Here is a 20,734-nt window from a genome sequence, read left to right on the forward strand (position 1 = left end):
CGTTACGTGTAAGACCGGTTTCGCTGCGCGTGCGCAGTCCTCCCCTCGGCACTGTTGGCAGTGCGCGTGCGCACTCCTCCCCTCGGCACTGTTGGCAGTGCGCGTGCGCACTCCTCCCCGTGGCACTGTTGGCAGTGCGCGTGCGCAGGGCGGGTGCGGGACCCACGTGGAGCCGCTGATCGCACGTGTGGGACCCACCGCCCAACACAGCACTGCTGCAGCCGCGCACTGGGCTCCAGTGTGACCTTTCAGTCCCGTTACCTGTGGCCCCGAGTGGGGCGATGGTGACACATGATCTGACATTTCCCGAAGGCAAATGCCAGCATTTCTCTGGGATCAGTCAGGAAGTTTCACCTGACCTCTTAGGTTCCAAGTAACTGGCAAATGTCCGTTGCCATTCTTGCTTTTGCTAAGATCTCCACCCATCCATCAATGTAGGCCAGGAACTGGATGGCTCTGTGGTCACCTATTTCCTTACATTGCATTCATTGCCTCTGATTGACCCGCAAGACGGAAACAACCCGGATTTAGTTACCTTCTCTCATAACACCACCCGCTACTCAAGAATTTGCACATCTCCGGTGGATCATAAACTGGAAGTTGAGACATCTCAGCAGATGCTCTCCTGCCCCCCCCCCCCCTCCCCCCACTTAGATCCTATGTTGGAGAGGATGGTGATGTGTCACACATCGGGTGTCCCTTACAACACAATGCCACACAGAAGCAGCAGAACCACAGGATTCTCTGTTCTTTAAGCAATCAGAAGCAAGGTTCAACTTCACCAGTAATAGTGTACACCTGTTAAGCCCTGGGACTACAGGAAAATTACCCAGTTGCACGGAACCAAACCCCAGCTTGAGTCACCACCTTCAGTCGAGAGAACAGAATTGGGAAAAATGAAGAAAAATCAGCTATGGTAATAATAGTAAAGATTTTGCAGGCCATCCAGTAATACATATGCACACACCAAAAACTATGTCTATATATATTTATACATATGCAGTATATATTTTCTCTCGTTATCATTGTCATGTAGTGTCTCAAACAGACCATCCAATGTACTCAGGGCGCCCTCTAGTGGCCAATGCTCTTAATGTACCCAAGCCTCCCATGTGTAAGTGTCTGCGTGGGTGGGGATCAGTGTATGTCCACCATTGGCCAAAGAATACAGCTGCCACCAACACCCACTGCCTGACCTCACACGTGAATAATGGCCACTTGGACGAGGGACCAGTGTGTGCCAGTGGAAGGGAAAATGAAGGGAGAAAGCAAAACAACAGTGTGCAATTTTGATCATTTTGAAACCTCAGAAACTGGAATGAACAGATTCGGACAGTAATAAAATCAGGTTATTTCTTTTTATCATTTCCATAGTCACAAAGCAATTCATTTCAGTATGTTATACGTGTTCTATAAAACCCTTCACGCTCAGTCGCACACAATATGCTATGTACAATATACATCATGTGGGAGCTTTATGCTGCTCTAAATGTCAAAGTAGATAAAATCTGCTGGTGTAACAGGAATATTTTTCTTAGATAATTACCGTTTAAATGCCCCATCCCCACAGTAAACATCAGCCATCAACCCCCTATTATTACTGTAACTGTAAACAATACTTGCAGAGAGCGAGAGGTGGAAATCTACGTTTTAGATGTCACACCACAAAGCCACAAACAGATATCATAGTGAAGCAGCACCGAGGTCCATGTTAAAGATGGGAATTATCTGGATGTACACAGGGCTGCTCTCAGCACAGAATCTCACAGCAGTGAGAATGTGAACGCACTAACACAGAGGCCATGCCAGCAGGAAAGGGCAATGGATGGTTATTTGGAAAATAAGGGTATTCAGAATGACACCCTGTCAGTCATGGATTTGCTCTCTGGCCTGCAGTCAGTGTTTCCTCAGCCGAGCCTTGGCCTGAGAGCAAAATATTGTTTTTTAGTGAATTTGATGATGATTCTTTGATTCCAGTTGCAATCAACGTGGTGGCTTTGTGAGTTTTGAACCCTGATATTGATTAAGGATATTGCAGGAGTAATCAACGATGAGAGTGGCTCCTCCCTCTCTGCCAATGACATTCCCTCTCACAACATGAATCACATCCAAATAATTCCCATGTTTAAAAGTCTTGGTGTGCTGGGCCAACATCAGACTATTTCTAGTTGTATTTCCAGTTTCGAGGCCAAGGTAAGAGATACCTGTATGTCCAATATCATTTCAGGAACTGATAGTATTTCACAAGCAAATTCAGTATCACAACACCATGTGGTTTAAGAATGAAAACGTCATATTACACTTTATAAGAACTGAGGAAAACCAGCTTCCAAATTAACACATCAATGAAAGAATGTTTCCAAAAATCCTGCATGACCAGAAGTTTAAGGACAATGATCTTAAGCTTAAGACCATGAGAAAATTTGATCCTCTGGATTTTTTAATAACAGGTGATTATTTAAGCAAAGGAGAGTTTGCTGGGCTCCCAAAGGTGATAGCTCACCACCCTGGCTCCCAAACCAACAATATTTGAAACACAAACAAATTCTCTAGAAGAAAACAAAAATCTTCTACATCTTCACAGTAAAGCACAAGCGAGAGTCCTCTCTGAGACATTAAATGTAATAAAATTCCTTTTCATCTTAAAACAAAACCTGGTTGCATGAAATGTACAGAGCAATCTTCCATCCAAACTCTAAAACTCTGAAATAAAATTCAATTTTACCAATTGCTTTCAATCTACAATTCAGAATAAACTATTTTTTATAATAAAATTTATTTTTTATTAAAAAAAAGAAGCCTGAAACCTTGCCAAGTTATATCGGAGCAAAGTTAGGAAAACACTGCGATGCGGTCAGACGTAGTTAAGTGCTGGAGACGGTAAGGATCAGAGCTGGGAACGGTTTCCTATTGTATTTGGCAGCAAAGGAATGAGACTAGGAGGTTTATACAAACAATTGCTATACCGGATATTGGGAGGAGTAATAATTATTGGTTTGATTGGCACAGGAACATAGGAATTGCTAGATGAAAAAAGACCAAGGTCCATCTAGTCTGCCTTCTACCATCCTGGTAGTCGCATGCTACAATAATGGAGATGTTGATAGCAATTACTTCTGTATGGATTAGACTGCAGCACAGTGAGAAGCTTTGGGAACATTAGATCCAAGGTTGCCTGGTTCTTCCAAGTCATACTACACTTCCTATATGTCATGTCACAGAGTCCTGTTTAGGGAGGAACAGAACTAGTGGTGTCATGGAGCCAGAGCTCAGTAACATTCAATGGATTTCATGTAAAAACAACATGAACAATGTTAAATTCAAAACAGTTTCAGATAGAATGCTGCAAGACTAGAGGAAGGGGTGGGGGAGGAGGAGATAAATTAAAGTTTGGGGGAAATTAAGTATTTAATCTTTCCCATATGAGAGTGAACCATACATGGGATAAATGTTAATTCAACCGGCAGAGAGGATTCCTTTCCTGAAGCAGCTCAATATTCTTGTGAACGTTGCATAAAATGCACATTCAACTGGGGAATGCAGGAGAGCAAAGAGAGGGCGGGAGAGAGGACATGGAATGTGGGTTCAATTCAAAGGTAGTGGACAGATGGAGAGCGAGGCTGGGCCAAAGAACACAGGATTAGTGTTAGGGTTAACATCATTTTCTGGGTGGAATGAGAAGCAGAGCTCTGGGTAATATCACTGAGCGAAGGAGAGCCCTAACTCCAGGTCAGGGTTGACCAGAGCATCAGGAAATTGTGAAAATGCTTCATTCTTTCAACAACATGGCAATGTTTCAGTTATTAATCTCTTCACCTTCAAAAGGTTTGTTCAAAATTAAAAGAAACTTTTCTTCACAACAACTACTACAACAACAACTTCACAATAACAAAATCACGGGCAGGCAAATATCGGTGTCTTAATATCCCTCGTTTTGATTTTTAAAATAAAAAGTTAAAAATCTCCTGTGCCAGGCACCTGATATCTGCATCACCAACAACATAGAAAAAACAAAACGGCCTGAAATCACAGGACCCAGCTAGGTATTGCTGTGAGTATACTAGCTTTATTACTTTTCTGTAAAACTTCTACTAAAAGGGTAAATAGTTTAACTTCTTGGTGTGCCAGCGGGAGGCCGTCCCGCCAGAGAGAAACCGTGAGCGGCAGGCGATGTCCTCCAGAGCTGGTGTGATGGGGATGTTCCACACACGTGTGTGTGTGTGTGTGTGTGTTGTGTGTGTGTGCGAGGCGATCACTCAGGCAGAGTCCAGACACACACGCTCCATCTCTGGCTCCCCGCTGCTGTGTACATGCTGCCCACGCTCGTTGCTCTTACTCGTGTGGCCCACATTGTCCGGGCTCCTGGTCTGCCGGCCCCAGCCCGGCTCTCCACAAAGCTCACAACTCAAGTCCGTGCTTTTCTGACTGCTTTTCCTGTTGTTACGGCAACGAGAGCAAACAATTAAAACCTGCAGCATATTTGGCAACAAGACCCACTCTCCCCTCCCATCCCCCCCATTTGCCCATACACCCTCCCCACCCACACACATAACCTCCCCATCTTTCCCAAACCCCATGTGCGAGAGGTGGGGCACGTAGCGGAAAGTATTCTGGCTGCCGGGAATGACACTCCCCTCTTCACTGGGGAACAAAAGGCTTTGACACCTCCCACAGCACAGGGAGATGGTCTCCACTCCTCACCTGAACACTGGCTCGTTCCTGTGTTTGCTCTCAATCCTCTCCAGCTCCTCGGAGGGCAGGATCATTCCACTGTCCGTCTGATTGTCCTAAAAACAATGTGTTTAAAAACAACCTCCACTGGCTTCCCATCACACAGAGGATACAGTTCAAGATTCTGGTCCTCACCTTCAAAGCCCTCCATGGGCTTGCTCCCCCCTAACTCTGCGACCTTCTAACCCACTACTAGCCTGACTGCTCCCTCCGCTCAGCGGGCTCCAGACTGCTTCACGTCCCCCACCTCGCCCACCATTGGTGGGTGAGCCTTCAGCCACTCTGCCCCCACCCTGTGGAACTCCATCCCACAGTAACTCTGCCTTGCCCACTCCCTTGCCACCTTCAAAAGCAGTCTCAAGATCTTCCTCTTTGACCATGCCTTTGAGTACCTTCCTTACTCTGCTGCCCATGACCTCTCCCCCTCACTAGGCTCCGCGACTCTATCACCCCCATCATTGCCCAACTCCACTGGCTTCGCATCACACAGAGGATACAGTTCAAGATCCTGGTCCTCACCTTCAAAGCCCTCCACGGTTTTGTTCCCCCCTACCTTTCCGACCTCCTAACCCCCTACCACCCTATTCGCTCCCTCCGCTCAGCAGGCGCCGGCCTGCTTCATGTCCCCGCCTTGTTCGCCCCACCATCGTTAGGCGGTCCTTCTGCCACTCTGCCCCCACCCTCTGGAACTCCATCCCACAATCCCTCCATATCACCCCCTCCCTCACCACCTTCAAGACCCAACTCAAGATCCTCCTCTTCTACCGTGCTTTCAATTTCTCTGCTTCCCCCCCCCGCCCCCCACTCTCCCCCATCCCGACCCTCAGTTCGGGTCTGTAATTCTGTCTGTCCAGCGCTTTGGGACGTCCTCGTGAAAGGCGCTATACACATGTAATTTTGTTGTTGTGGTTTAGAAAATTATTTCCAAGTAGAGCGCTTCCATAACATATTCCACCAACACCCCCCCATCTCTCCCACTTCTAATCACCATTCACACATAGCGAAGAAGCGGTTACTGCAGGGGAGGAGTTACTGAGGGGCAGGGGTAACTAATGGAGACTGATTTACTCACATTTAGTACTGCGCTTTTCTGCTCCAAAGGAACTTCTTCAAATGTTTTAACCCTTGAGGGACACACAACAGGATTCCCTCCAGCTGGGTAGCCATGGAGCAAGAGACAGTTATAGTATCTGGAAAGCACACACAACTGGTTAAAGTGAGTGCGCCAATCTTCATTTGGCATCACTGACAACACACTGAAATTACATGACATTAGTTAGGGTATGGGAGGATGTAAGCTTTGCTCACATAGACAGGCATCTCGTACCTTCCTCCGATGCTGTCACAGCGTAATCTTGAATCAAAATCGTCACCGTCTGACTGAGGAGGAGCCAAGCCCGGCTGAGAAAAGCCAAAATCCTCCTCAGAACATTGCAATATATTCAGCGGAATGTAGTCTTTCCCATCCTGCAAGACAGCGGCCATCATCAGCAGGAAGTCAACCCAGGATATGAGTGGGGGAGGGGGGATTGGGGAAGGGGAAAGGGGGTTCTGTGGGGGGTGAGAGCTTTAATAAAACATCAAAATCTCTCAAGTTTTCACAGGTAATTCAGAATTGTTGGGTTAAATGGATTTTTCTCTTTTTTTCCCCCAGGAACTGTTCCTGATCACCCAAATATGGCCATGGCTTGTCCCATCGTGTGGTCCAATCAATGAATGCACGGCTATTGGATTGCGGGGGGAACAGCTTAGGTGAGACTCCTTGTCTACACTGGGAGCTCTTACCTGTTGGACGTTTGCTTGTAACAAGTCCCCGAGAAGCTCCACCAGGTCAGAGAAGGTTGGCCGGTCACGGGGCTCGCCCTGCCAGCAGCCCAGCATAATCCGGTAGCTGTCAACAATCAACCAAACAAACTTGGTTAAACAAAAGCCAAACAATCAGGACAATAGTAATCTATGAGTGGACTCTCACTCGTGTATGTATCGTTCACTTGGGCTACCAGGTTGCACTCACATTTCCATTGTAGCATACTCAGGAGCTCTCATCCTGGTGCCCTCTTTCAGCCTCTGACAGAAATCTTCATTGATCTGAACTCCAGGGTATGGAGAGCCACCTGCAAGAGCCAGAGGTAGAATATTAGGTACGCATATACACCCATCAGACAGAGATAGAACTAGACAAAGAGAGAGACAAGAGAGCGAGAGGCAGAGCGAGAGAACAGGAGGACAGAGGGAGAGGCAGAGATGAGAGATGGTCATCACCTAAAGAAAAGATCTCCCACAGGAGGACACCATAAGACCACACGTCGCTCTGAGTCGTGTAAACTTTGTCAAAGATGCTCTCTGGTGCCATCCACTTCAACGGCAGCCTGGCCTGCAGGGGACCAGACACAGGGATCACTCAATCCATTCCGACAGCCTCCCCAGCCACTCCCCCCACTTTCTAACACCTCTCCCAGCACCTCCACACCCCTTTCCCCCATACCCCAGCCCCTCGCCCCACACCCCAGCCCCTCCCCCCACACCCCAGCCCCTCCCCCCACACCCCAGCCCCACTATTCCCCAGTTCATCCCTGCCGCTGAGCCCCTCTCCCCAGCCCCTGTCCCAGGCCTCCCCTCCCCCAAACACCCCCACACTTTCAGCTCCGCCCACGAAGTCACCAGACACTCACATTGCCTTTCCGCACGTAGTCCGGGTCCTTGTAGATGTCTCGGGCCAAGCCAAAGTCACAGATTTTCACCACATTGTTTTCAGAGAGGAGGATGTTGCGAGCAGCGAGATCTCTGTGAATACACTGGGGAGAGATTCCCAACATTAAACCTGCCTTTCTGTGTCCAGAGGGAACAGGAAGGGAATAGGAAAAGGAGGGAATGGGAAGGTGGGAGAAAGTCTCACCTTTCTGGAGGCCAGGAATTCCATGCCACGAGCCACCTGAAAGCTGTAGCAGATGAGATCTTCCATCGTCAGTGGGCGGTGCCAGAGGTCATCAACTACCAAGAGAAACTCAACATGTCAGCCCCTTCCTCTGCTTATCACCCCCTCATCCCGCACGCTCTCCCTTTGCCCACTCCCCACCCCCCACCCGCTAACCCAGTGTAGGCTGATCCCCACCTTCAGGCATCTCTTGGGAGTTGCTGAGGATCTTCTCCATGGCGGTGCGAATAGAGAAGGAGGTCTCTCCACCGCTGCCCTGACACCTCTTGTCCATTCCTTTCACCGCCTCGACCATAGAGATGACCTGGCTTCTCATCCTAGGAGCCCTGTCCTGCAGCACAACAACTGCGTGAGATTTAACCATCCAGCCTTCGGGGAGCTCCCTACACCATCCAGCCCTCAGAGAGCTCCCCACACCATGCAGCCCTGGGGATCTCCCTACAATCTCCTTACAACCTGCCAGGGCAGGTTAAATTTTTAACAATATCTTTGAACTCCTGCTGTGTGAGACAGGAATAAGCACTGACAATATTGTATAAACGCTGCTGAAATACTTCCCACCCCAAGCCTGATGCCATTACCCTGTAGGGGATGAAGTCCTCTCTTTTATTCCTCAGATAGTTGGACAGATTTCCATATTTGCAGAACTCAACGATCACCATGAGAGGGCCTGGAACACAACACAAGAGCAGTGATACATGTGGACCATTATGAGAGAGATCAACAACAACTTGTATTTATATTGCGGCCTTGACACAGGCAGCATTTCAGAGCACTTGAGTTTGAGCTGTGTCTTAATTGAGTCTGAGAGTCCTGGCCTCATCTCTTCCTGCCATCACCAGAGACACAAAACCTCTCAAGTCTCATGGTAAAACTGCCATAAAGTTGGCTGGATATGTTCTGAAAAGGCCACAGTGCCATTACCTTTGGCTTTGGTGCAGGCTCCCAGCAGGTTGACCACATTCAGGTGGTTTCCAATGTGAATGAGAATCTTCAGCTCTGACATCAACGCCTTGTGTTCGCTCCCCGTCGCTCCATCTGACAACCAGAAAAGCAAACTCTATCTCAACTCAAACAGAGCCTCACTCGACTCAAACACAGCCTCGCTCATTCTCACCTCTGGGTTAGGTGACAGATTACAGTCTCCAGCTGAGGAATTGGTAACAAGGGAATCAGATCAGATTGGGATTGGAGGAGTTTATGGGGATTTTCCTCTTTCAACAATTTGCATTTAAACAGCGCCCTTCATGCGGGATAGCATCTCGGAGCGCTTAACAGTGGCAGAGCTTGACGCTGAGCCAGGAAGCGGGGAAGGTGACTGTAATTATAGTTGAAGAAAAAGGTCTTCAGTTGTTATCTGAAGACAGGGAAAGAGGAGACAAGGTAGAGGGGTTGGGGAAGAGAGTTCCATAGTTTTGGGGCGCAGTGGCTGAAAGTAGGGACGCCGATGGTGGAGCGGAGGTTGTGGGGATATATTACTTTAAGGCTCGAACTGACAGAGACCCCGTTCCCTCTTACTCACCTTTTAACATTTTCACTGCGACAGTCTTACAGCTGCTGCTTTTATCTATCCCAAAAGCAGAGGCTTCAACCACCTTCCCGAATGCTCCGTGTCCCAATGTCTTACCTGAAAACATACAATAGCAAAGAGATCAGTAATGTACCTCACACACAAAGCCAACGGCATCTCACACACAAAATCAGGTGAGAGTGTAAGAAACTGAAGGCCTCACCCAGCCGCAGACGATCCCTTGGGAATTCCCATTTGCTAGAATCATATGGCAGGTATTCGCATTGTTCATCCAATGGGATGGCGTCGGGATCCATGATTATAGACAGGTAGCCAGTCTTTATATCTGCTGGGTGAGTCTGAAAAATACTGACCAGTTAATAATGAGCCCCCAGGTCACAGCAACCACTCCCTCTCAGGTAACAACTGCCTCTCCCCCTCGGGTAACAACAGCCCACCACCCAAAATCGGTGTTTCATCGCTAATGAAATGAAGCCATGTAACCACTTACCCCCTGGAACCTTACCCGCTTGACGTTACAGAAGATGAGGATGAGGAGGATCCAGAAGAAGACAGCGATGACTCCTGTGCCGACCAATATCACCACTTCCACGTTCGTCCTATCATCAGTTCCTGGGGAGAGCGGCAACACCAAAATCATCAACTAAAATCATCAACCCCAACCCCATCAACACCAACCCCTGCCCCATCAACACCAACCCCATCAACACCAACCCCAGGCCCATCAACACCAACCCAGCTCCATCAACCCCAACCCCAGCTCCATCAACCCCAACCCCAGCTCCATCAACACCAAGCCCATCAACCCCAACCACCCCACCAACACCAACCCCACCAACACCAACCCCACCAACACCAATCCCACCAACACCACCAACCATCAACACCAACTCCAACATCATAAACACCAACACCACCAACACTATTAACACCAACATCATCAGCACCAACATCATCAACACTAAAATCATCAACACCAAAAGCATCAACACCAAAAGCATCAACACCAAAAGCATCAACACCAACACCATCAACACCAACACCATCAACACCAACAGAATCAACACCATGAACACCGACACCATCAACACCATCACAAATTCCATCAGCAACAGCACCCAGAACATTGGATCATGGCAAATCGTTACACCCCATCTTTCCCCTTTAACACTTAAATCCTCACTTTTACTTCTCAAATATCCATCCACCTCCCAGTTGTATAGGGTTGTGGGTCAGTACACATTCACCCACCCTGTGTTTGGAACAATGCAGTGCACATGTTTGTGTGTGTGTCAGGCAGCGATTGACTGACCTTCCACTGCGACACTGGCGGCCGAGGTGACACAGCCACGGGAATTACAGGCCGAGCAGCGGTACAGCCCACTGTCCTCCTCGCGCACTCGCTGGATGGTCAGTGTCCGATTTCGCTCCGACAGGATGATCCCTGGGTTTGGGAGAAATACACAAGGTCTTGTTACAGAAAATGTAACCCATTCTACAGAATGAGGGGAGGGGGCTGAAACCCTTGATGTACCACAGTTTTTTTGGGCTGTACATTCCAGAACGGGGTGGTGACGGCTGAGACTATGTCATGTATCAGTGCTTGGGGTGTGGGAGGGGCGTGGGGGCGGAGGCTACATACCAGAGTCTGTGTGCAGAGGTTTCTCATCCTTGGACCAAGTGAGGTGGGGAAGGGGTCGGCCGGTCACGTCACACTGCAGTTGCAGGGAGTTGCTCACATTCACAGTCACATCGCTCAGGTTTGTCAGCAGCCACGGACTCTCCTGGGCTAAGGACCGTCAGATACAGAGTGTCTCACACACACACACACACACACACACACACACACACAGAGTGTCTCACACACACAAACACAGATCGTCACACACTCTTCCCTCACTCTTGCACTTCACTCGCCCTCCCCTCACTCTCCCCCTGCCCTTGTTCTCCCCCTCTCCTCGCCCTCCCCGTGCCCTCGTTCTCCCCCTGCCCTCGCTCTCCCCCTGCCCTCGCTCACCTCGTACAGAGATGTACTTCCTGTGGCAGTGCTTGTGGCCGCTTTTCCTGTCCTGCACCTCACACACATAGTCACCCTCATCGTCCAGGGTGACGCTGGCGATGCTCAGCACCAGAGCCACGCCTTTCATCTGGGCATCGGCCAAAGTCTCTCCGGGCAACTCCATGGCGTATTGATGCATGTTCTCACACTCCAGCACCAGGGGTCGCCGAGCTCGCCCTCCAGTGCGCTCGGCAGCAGCCGGTACCAGCGAGGCTTCTCGTATGTGTAATTATCAGCGTTGCAGCGGAGGTGAACAGTCTCTCCCTCCACTGGAATCTCGGAAGGCTGGATCTCAATCCCAAATCCCTCCGGAATACCTGGCAGCATTAAACCACTTTATATTCAATTTACATTTCAGGATTAATTTAATAAAAGATTACAGGGAATGGGGTTAGAGTAGAGAGCTCCAGCGGGGGAGCGAGCCCCAGCACAGACACGATGGGGAGAGAGAGAGAGAGAGAGAGCAGGGAATGGGTTAGAGTAGAGAGCTCCAGCGGGGGAGCGAGCCCCAGCACAGACACGATGGGGAGAGAGAGAGAGAGAGCAGGGAATGGGGTTAGAGTAGAGAGCTCCAGCGGGGGAGCGAGCCCCAGCACAGACACGATGGGGAGAGAGAAGGGAATGGGGTTGGAAGTGAGAAACCTACTGATTTAAATGAAACAGTAAAGTAATATAGTAAATATTAGCTATTAAACCAGCAACCAGTAACAATGGGGGGAAACGGGAAAGAAGTTAACCGAGTGTCGCCTGGGCTTGGAACGTGTGACTGACCGCGCAGCTCGGTGCAGTGTGTTTGCCCCCCACTAGGGGAGCTCCAGCCTGTGACTGAATCTCAGAGCAGTGAAGGTCTATACTCACTTGTCACGTAGAAGTAGATGACTCTGTCGTCCTGACCGGCTTTGTTGAAAGCAGAACATTTGTACATGACAGAGAGATTGGCCGCCAGAATCACCAGCTTACTGACTGTCTGCGAGAGACACGCCAAGTTAGAGAGGCCACTCACAGCCTGGCCTGAGGTTACAGGGAGTTAGGGTCAACAACAACAACTTGCACTTATATAGCGCCCTCCAGGGTAGGGTCTCAGAGCGCTTAATAGTGGCAGAGCCTGACTCCGAACCGGGGGAGGGGGGAGGTGACCATAAGCACGGTCGAAGAGGAAGATTTTAAGGCAGGACTTAAAAGAGGGGAGAGAGAGGGGGCAAGGCGGGGGGATTGAGGGAGAGTGTTCCAGAGTTTCGGGTCGGAGTGGCTGAAAGCGCAACCTCTGATGGTTGGGCGGAGGGTACGAGGGACGAGCAGAAGCCGGTGTCAGTCGAGCAGAGTCGCTGGGTGGTGGATTGGGGAGTGAGGAAGTCGGAGAGGTAGGGAGGTGCCAAAGAGTGAAGGGATTTGAACACGAGCGTGAGGATCTTGAAGTTAATCCATTCAGTGATGAGGAGCCAATGGAGCCTGGGCCAGAACTGGTGAAATGTGGATCAGGGGGGGTTAGTACCCGATAGGGTTTAGTGAAGATATTAATAACGTCATCTAGTAAAATGTTGGGGCCCCCAAACCAACCTGTGCCCCAGCCCCCGCAAGGGATCTATTACCCGCTGCATCTAAACCACTCACGGAACATGTGCAAACCATGTGCAAAGTACATCCATGTCGTGTGCAAAGGGTATGCAAACCCTGTGGAACTGCGTGCAAACACCGTGTGAACCACTCGCAAAGTACTCCCTCTCTATTGGACAGAGAGAAGCTTCTTACCTTGTTTCTCCCCTCTACTATCTCAGTCTTGGTTTCCAGGCTCTCGATCTCATTGACTGCAGTGTCGGTTGTGATGTTCCGCCAGTCCCCACACTCAGGGGTCCTGTCCCGGGGCCGGCGGCCCACCGTGGCTCTCCGACCTCTGGACAAAAGGAGAAACCAGACCCATCACTTCCACACACGGCAATGGCTTTCACTGGCTGATGTGATACACACTCGTTATCAGCCCAGAGCTCCCAAACTAATAATAATCCTTGTATTTGATATAGCGCTTTTCACATCTTCTCGACGTCTCAAAGCGCTTCACAGAATATACTGTAAGATGAATTGACTGTATATTTGTGGGTGAAACATGGCAGCCAATTGCACACAGCAGTGTCCCCACAAACAGTCGTGGATTGAAAATGACCAATTTATTATTGTTTTGTTTTGGAGGGATTATTAGGCCGTGTGTGGAGTAAGGAAACTTGCCCAAGGTTTGGCCCTCTGTCTGGAATTGAACCCAGATCTCTCGTTTGCAAGGCGAGTACTCTAACCACTGAGCTACAGGACTCCACTACCCCAAACCAATCCCCTGTGATTTCAGAGTGGAAACTTGACCAGGGCTCCTGCTAATGAACGACTCAAGGGCGGCAGGGGGCCGTGAAGAGAATTTAATGGTGTTAACCAAAGCTGTGGTCAGATATTTGTTGAAGGATGGATCCCTGCCGGTGGGATGGAGGTAAGTGAGGAACAAGCAGTAAGGTAGAGTTGGAGGGACACAGGGCACGGAGGGCGAGTGGGGCTGGAGGAGAGATCATTGACGAAGCAGGGCAAACCCTGGAGCTGAGGTTTGCTGGTGCGGTGAAACGTGGAGAAGGTTTAGCCGGAGCCTGACTCTCCTCGGGGGATGGGGGGGGAGGGGGGAGTGGATGGATACACGGGCAATGCAAACATCTACAGAAAAACAGGAAGACGGTTGGGAGACGAGGAAGAGTCCCGCATCCTCTCAGTCTGAAATAAACAGGAGACATTGGCAGAAGCAGCAGCTTTAATAATTCATGCCGTGTGCCTGCTTCCTGCCGGCCTGAGCCAATAACAAACACTGTCTGCTTTGTGTGCTCTCCAACGCACCGGGGGGAGTCTCTCTAACTCCACACGTTTTTATCTCCTCACTAACGCTCCCTGCTATTGTTCCAAGGCCATCGCCAACACAGGGAGGTTAGCCATTGACCATTACCAGGATTTGTGTGGGATTTAGCTCCCAAACTACCGACGAGCGAGAGAAACAGTGAGAGTGAGAGAGAGAGAGACGATGAGAATGTACATGGTGCAGGAGGCGCTGGTTGGGTTTACGTTGTACTCGTGCCCCAACCCTAATCACGGGCCGATGTGTGAATAGAATAACAATCCTGGCATTTCATACAGCGTCTTATCACGTCATTGAGACGATTCATGGAATATACTGTAAAGTGCAGTGACTGTATATTTTGTAGGTGAAACACAGCAGTCGACTGCACACAGTGGTGGATTGAGTGACTACATTGTTATAAATATTGTGTGGCATGTGGAAGGTTTAGCGCTATGCATGTGTAATCAAGCGCTCTGAGACGCTACCCTGCATGGAGGGTGCAACTTGTCGTTGTTACTCACAGGCTGCGGGAGGAGCTCAGGCCGCAGGGTCCCCAGGGCCGCCAGTGCCACAGGAGCTTGAGTGGGGCAGGAACACCGGACACCGTGCATGTCAGTGTCTGCCGGCTGCCACGGGCATAGATGTTTGTGGGCGACGCCACTTCCTTCTCGTGGATCCGAGGTGGGACTGAACATCACAAACACACAGAGCAGCTGGTGACTGGACAGCAAGATCAACAGGGACTTGTTCACCCGCGGACTACACAATCCTCACACCCAACACCGTTACTGTGAATACACCTCGGGAACGTGAGCACTGAAGTGTGGGCAGAGCAGCAGAAATCACACGGAAATCACACGGCAATCACACAGTGGGTTTAGCCTGGATTGTTCCCAGCGCAACGCACAGACACGCACATACACACACACAAGCACACACATACCACTCACACACAAACATAAACACACGCGTAGACACATATGGACTCACACACAGATACCAGCAACAGAGATGAGCCAAATGGCCTCCTCCTGGGCTGTTACTGAGTGACAGTGAAGAGGTAGGAGTCTGGGCACATGCTCTCCCCCCATCTCCCCGGAGGGGAATGAATGGAGCCAGAGCTAAGTAATGCACCTGATAATAACAAACCCTGCAGCGCACACAGCACCTTATCACACTGATGAGATGTCTCAAAGCGCTTCACACGATACACTAAAGTATTATGACTGTGTTTTGTGGGCAAGCGCATGAGTGAGTGAGTGTGAGAGAGAGAGTGAGGGAGTGAGTAGCTGTGGAAGCAGCCGGAGTTGGAGCAGGGAGCCAGTGAGGGTCTCTGTGTCTCTGCCGTTACCATTGACTATGAGCCTCAAGGTCAGACGCTCCTGCAGGTTAGCCTGGGAGTTCCGCACCACGATGGTGTACAGCCCCGAGTCCTGCTCTGCCACCTCGCGGATCACTAAACCAGACACAGAAAGCTTTATCTTGTTAAAGGTTGGACTTTTCTTGATAAATTTTCCATCTTTGTACCTGAAACAAGACACACGTTAAGTGGATGTTCCCCGCGGGGGTGGGGAGGGGGCGGGGGTGGCGGCAACTGCACCAAGTAACGAACAAAACATTAGCAAAATCACGACATGGTGGCTCGGAACTGAAGAGAAAGGAGATTTTATAACCAGCTGAGATTTCCCCACACTCGCTCCCCACCCCCAATCTTAGACAAAAACACTTTAACTTAAACATATCATCACCGCAGTGGTGGGACATTCTCAAACCGGCACACATTCAGAGGCTGGTGGAGAGGCCGTGACTCCGGGGGGGCTGCCCAGATATAATAATCCTTGTATTTCATACAGCGCCTTATCCCGTTGGTGAGAAATCTCAAAGAGCTTCACAGAATATACTGTAAAGTGTAGTGACTGTATACCTTGTGGGCAAAACTCAGTAGCCAACTGGGGAGTGGTTGGTGGGTACAGGGGGCTGAGCTGGGTGGGGGGTGGTGCTGAGCTGGTCGGGGCTACAGGGATGCTGAGCTGGGCCGGCGGGGCATATGGGCGTGCTGAGCTGGTCGGGGGGGGATTTGGATACTGAGCTGGTCAGGGGGGGATTTGGGTGCTGAGCTGGATGGGGGGGATACGGGGTGCTGAGCTGGGTGAGGGAGGATTTGGATGCTGAGTTGGTCAGGGGGATTTTGGTGCTGAGCTGGTCATGGAGGATATGGGGTGCTGAGCTGGGTGAGGGGGCATTTGGATGCTGAGCTGGTCGGGGGGATTTGGATGTTGAGCTGGTCGGGGGGGATTTGGGTGCTGAGCTGGTCGGGGGGGGATTTGGGTACTGAGCTGGGTGAGGGGTGTACTCACCATTGGACCTCGGGTGGGGGGTACGCGGCCAGTCTGACGGGCAGCTTCACGTTCCTATCCCCGACCGTAACCTCCATCTCTCGCGGCAGCTGGGAATCCAGGCTGATAAATGGCCGCTCTGTAACACATGGCGTCACGGGGACAGAAACACAGACAACAGAATCACCACCTGACACTCACCATCCAGCGCCAATCACACCCCCCACTCCCCCCCTCGCCCCAGCCTAGCGCCTGTAAGGTCATCAGGAAAGACCCTCAGCTATTACACTGTGGGTGGGGCTGTGGGGAGGGCAGGGCCAACAGGGAGGGGCACATGGGAGGGCGGAGCCTGTGGGGAGGGAGGGGCACATGGGAGGGTGGGGCCCGTGGGGAGGGTGGGGCCCGTGGGGAGGGTGGGGCCCGTGGGGAGGGCGGGGCTTACCGTGCACCACGACGTCAGCGTTCTTGCTCATGTTGCTGGAGACAGTGAGTGCCTGGCACACGTATTGGCCCATGTCACTCAGCGTCACGTTGTGGAGGGTGAGAGAGCTGCTCAGCTCCATCTCTGCCACCAGCTGCCGGCGCTCTGACCCCAGGGATACGGCGCGGCGGGTCTGCCCAGACACAAACACAGCGATTACTCATAGCCTCCAAACCTTGGCAACACCAACACACAGAGCCTCACCACGAGCAACGCCCGAGGCTGGGCACTGCTAGGCATGAGCGGGAATGAGGGGTTAAATCCTGCCATACAGCACCAGCACTGGCACTGGGTTACCTGTTTGCCAGGGTAGTCCCACTGGAAATCCACACCAGCATTGAACTCCGCTCGCACTGAGCAGGTCAGCTCCAGACTCTCACCCGCAATCAACTCCATGTGATCCGGCCTCAGGGAGAACTCGTAAATATCGCTGCCTTCGGGAGAGAGAGAGAGAGAGAGAATGTGAGATCAAAGAGTGTGAGATAGAGAAAACGTGAGATTTCAATGTGAGGAATGTCATAGAATAGGCAAAGAGATATTACAACTCACCTATCATCAACACATAGAAAGTTCCTGTGATGAACAGCTGCTTCTCAAAAGTGGTCTCACATTTAACGTAAATCACATCATCAAACATGTGGCTGTGAACAAGCATCCCTCGCCTGTTATCCCAGATCACACTCTTCCCGTCTGGATTCAGGAGTTGATCCTGTCGAGTTCAACACAATGAGGAGATTGGATTCCCAGGTTGGTCACTGATCGTCAGGGGAGATCTGTGAGAGTCAGAGCCCGGGTGAGGGAGTGAAGCCCGGGTGAGGGAGTGGAGCCCGGGTGAGGGAGTGGAGCCCGGGTGAGGGAGTGGAGCCCGAGTGAGGGAGTGGAGCCCGTGTAAGGGGCAGACCCCGGATGATGGGTGGAGACTGGGTGAGGGGGTGAGCCTGGGTGAGGAGGCAGAGCCTGGGCCAGAGGGAGGGGTATGGAGCAAGGGCGCTGCATTAAGTATTGTTTTACTATTACTATAAGCAGTGACTTTACCCTTCTCAGTCGCAGGCTGACGTTGAGGTTGGGCACAGACACAGGGCAGGGCACCGTCACCATCGAGTGTTTGGAAATGTAGATGAAGTTGATGGTTTCTGGTGAGGAACTGAAAAACACCTGCTGGAAATCTGCAATCACATAAACCCACTCAGCGTCAGAATCTGTCTCTAACCCACATTGTCATTCACCTGGGAGAGCTCAGTGGACAGTGTAGAGGATCTGTACTCTCACTGTAACCTGTGTGATCAGGATGAACGGTGCGGAGGAAGCTTTACTCCATGCCTCACTAATACCCATCCAGTATCATCAGCCAGCTCTCCCAGGACAGATACAACAACAGTGACAACAACTTGCATTTAGATAGTGCCTGCCAGGCAGGGTGTGGTCTGGGAGGACACATGACCCAGGTTAGCTGTATACCAACACCCCACTGCACTGACCCTGTGTGTAAGCTCCTGAGCTGCTGGCCAGGCTGCTGAGGGCAGGATGTGATTTCTGTGTGTTTGTCGTTTGTGATGCTGTGTCCTTGTGCTGCTCGTGGGGTGGGGCCGCTTCCCCTCTTTGTTTACAGAGCTGCACTTTCAGGCCTTCACTTGGAATGGGCACAAAGCGTGTCTGTCCAGGGACAGGGAGAGAGAGAGGGAAGGAGAGAGCGAGGGAGATAGAGCGGGATGCCACAAATGACAGTGGTGGAAAAGGAACGTTCTCACCCTGTGATTAGGTCAACCCACAAGCAAAGGTTAGAGACCAGAGGAAAGGTCCCTCTACACTGTCCACCCAGTAACGCACAACTAATTTCTCACCAATGTTTAAAAACCCACAAAAATCTCCCCCTCTGGAGGTTAACAGTGATCAGGGATCTGACTCTGGGAGTGTGCGTGTTACAGTCTGCTCACTGCTGTGTGTTTGCTTCTCTAATGAAGCCTCTTTAAGTCACGGAGAGCCAGAGGCAGCAAACCTGACGTTTGCCAGTTTGAGAATCACAACAGAAAATATTTCATTTCCTCGTTATCAATTACAACCAGAAGCAAATCCACCAGCTCCTGCCCTCGGCCACAGTGTGGGCTTCAGCACCCACAGCACATAGCCTCTATCAGCATGTTCAAGCAGCACACAGCAACGTGCGCGCGATTTCTGGACTCGAGGGGGGTAGGTGACGTGGCTTCAGGAAGACTCTGATCTGAGGCCAAGAGAACAACAAGCTTCGGGGGGGGGGGGGTGGAGGGAACAATGACAGAATCAGGATATTTGGGGGATTTGGTGAAATGCTGCGGATATTAGAGTTTGCAAGAGATCCAAGGCCAATGGGACAAAGCCAGTCAGTCCAGAATAATAATCCCTACTCTCTCCCATCATGTCTGAGCTGGTGCTCGCTCCCCCACTGGAGCTCTCTACTCTAACCCCATTCCCTGCTCTCCCCCCATCGTGTCTGTACTGGTGTTCGCTCCCCCATTGGAGCTCTACTCCATACCCATTCCCTCCAAAAATATTGAATTTTCACTGGTTGGAAACAGGCTCCGAAAGGTCAGATAATAATAATAATCCTTGCATTTGATATAGCGCTTTCCACGTCTTCTCGACGTCCCAAAGCGCTTCACAGAATATACTGTAAAGTGAACTGACTGTATATTTGTGGGCGAAATGCGGCAGCCAATTGCGCACAGCAGCGTCCCACAAACAGTCGTGGATTGAAAATGACCAATTTATTATTGTTTGGTTTTGGAGGGATTATTATTAGGCTCTGTGTGGAGCAAGGAAACTTGCGTGTGGAGTAAGGAGACTAGCTGGGGACAGAGCAACTGAAGCATGTTTGGGTCACCGCATGAGTCAGACCTGGTGTAAATACCACACTTTGATCATTTCTCAGGCAGGTTTGACATGAACTTAACGCTGGCAGAGAGGGACCCGGACAGCTGCTGATCTCGTGGCCTTTGACCTACGTCAAATCCAATTCACTGTGAAATTCTCTTTCAACTGCAGTTAGAAGGGTCGGAGGCACCGTCACACATAGGCCAACACTCTGAAGCCATGTCACAAACAGCTCAATCCGCAACATAACAATCAGCCCTGAACTTGATACAGCGACTGGAATGTCACAACACTGGGAAGTGCTTAACTGGGAATCGTTACCAAGTGCAGTGACAGTTTCTCTGTAAGCAAATACAGCAATAACATCCCCCCACACACCCCAGGGGGGAATGGCCAATTTATCTGGAGAATTGTTGGCCAGGAGAAACTTTCTTCTCTTTTCAATGATATCATTGGATCCTTAACATCCACCTGAAGAGGCAGAAAGTTTAAGGTCTCATATGAAGGGCGAGTATACTTGTCCTGACTCTTCAACCCCCAGCTCTAGCCCCCAGCCCAGCCTCCAGCCCAGCCCCCAAACCCCAGCCCTCAGCCACCAAACCAGCCCACAGCCCCCAGTGCCTGCTTTGTGTGTGAGCAGCCTCCAGTGTTGTCTTTGTGGACGATTCATTCAGGATATTAGTCTTCAGTGCCGAAAACCTCAGGAAATGAGGAAGCATCCACTTCATAACCACAGGGAGCCTGGCTCTCACCTACGTCAACAGACGTGTTCATATAACCCAACTACACACCATCCACGTACCACAAAATGCATCACCCCACCCCCGTGAGATTGTAACAAGGAGGGGAAAGAGGGGAAACAGCCTCATAGTAGCCGGTCTAACTGGGGGTTGAGGGAAGAGAGAATGTGGATCTCACTGCTGGACACTGTGATGAAGCAGAAAATATTAACAT

General features: G+C 50.6%; 1 protein-coding gene across 1 annotated transcript in view; it reads right to left on the minus strand.

Moving 5' to 3' along the window:
• Positions 1–3,064: 3,064 nt before the first annotated feature.
• Positions 3,065–20,734, minus strand: part of LOC103188224 (fms related receptor tyrosine kinase 4) — a 31,565-nt gene continuing 13,895 nt past the window's right edge. The window contains 28 exon segments of the mRNA XM_007908128.2: positions 3,065–4,434; positions 4,702–4,787; positions 5,804–5,921; positions 6,059–6,198; positions 6,517–6,622; positions 6,746–6,845; positions 6,994–7,105; positions 7,404–7,526; positions 7,628–7,722; positions 7,844–7,997; positions 8,248–8,336; positions 8,591–8,704; positions 9,189–9,293; positions 9,400–9,535; positions 9,703–9,809; positions 10,510–10,641; positions 10,840–10,986; positions 11,215–11,415; positions 11,418–11,573; positions 12,115–12,223; positions 13,006–13,147; positions 14,638–14,803; positions 15,468–15,643; positions 16,474–16,591; positions 16,895–17,066; positions 17,231–17,367; positions 17,483–17,642; positions 17,969–18,099. Of these exon segments, the coding sequence (XP_007906319.2) occupies positions 4,257–4,434; positions 4,702–4,787; positions 5,804–5,921; positions 6,059–6,198; positions 6,517–6,622; positions 6,746–6,845; positions 6,994–7,105; positions 7,404–7,526; positions 7,628–7,722; positions 7,844–7,997; positions 8,248–8,336; positions 8,591–8,704; positions 9,189–9,293; positions 9,400–9,535; positions 9,703–9,809; positions 10,510–10,641; positions 10,840–10,986; positions 11,215–11,415; positions 11,418–11,573; positions 12,115–12,223; positions 13,006–13,147; positions 14,638–14,803; positions 15,468–15,643; positions 16,474–16,591; positions 16,895–17,066; positions 17,231–17,367; positions 17,483–17,642; positions 17,969–18,099 (3,710 nt within the window). The 3' untranslated portion in view covers positions 3,065–4,256.

The sequence above is a fragment of the Callorhinchus milii genome, unplaced genomic scaffold (genome assembly GCF_018977255.1).
Source record: "Callorhinchus milii isolate IMCB2004 unplaced genomic scaffold, IMCB_Cmil_1.0 Scaffold13, whole genome shotgun sequence".
Lineage (NCBI taxonomy): Eukaryota > Metazoa > Chordata > Chondrichthyes > Chimaeriformes > Callorhinchidae > Callorhinchus > Callorhinchus milii.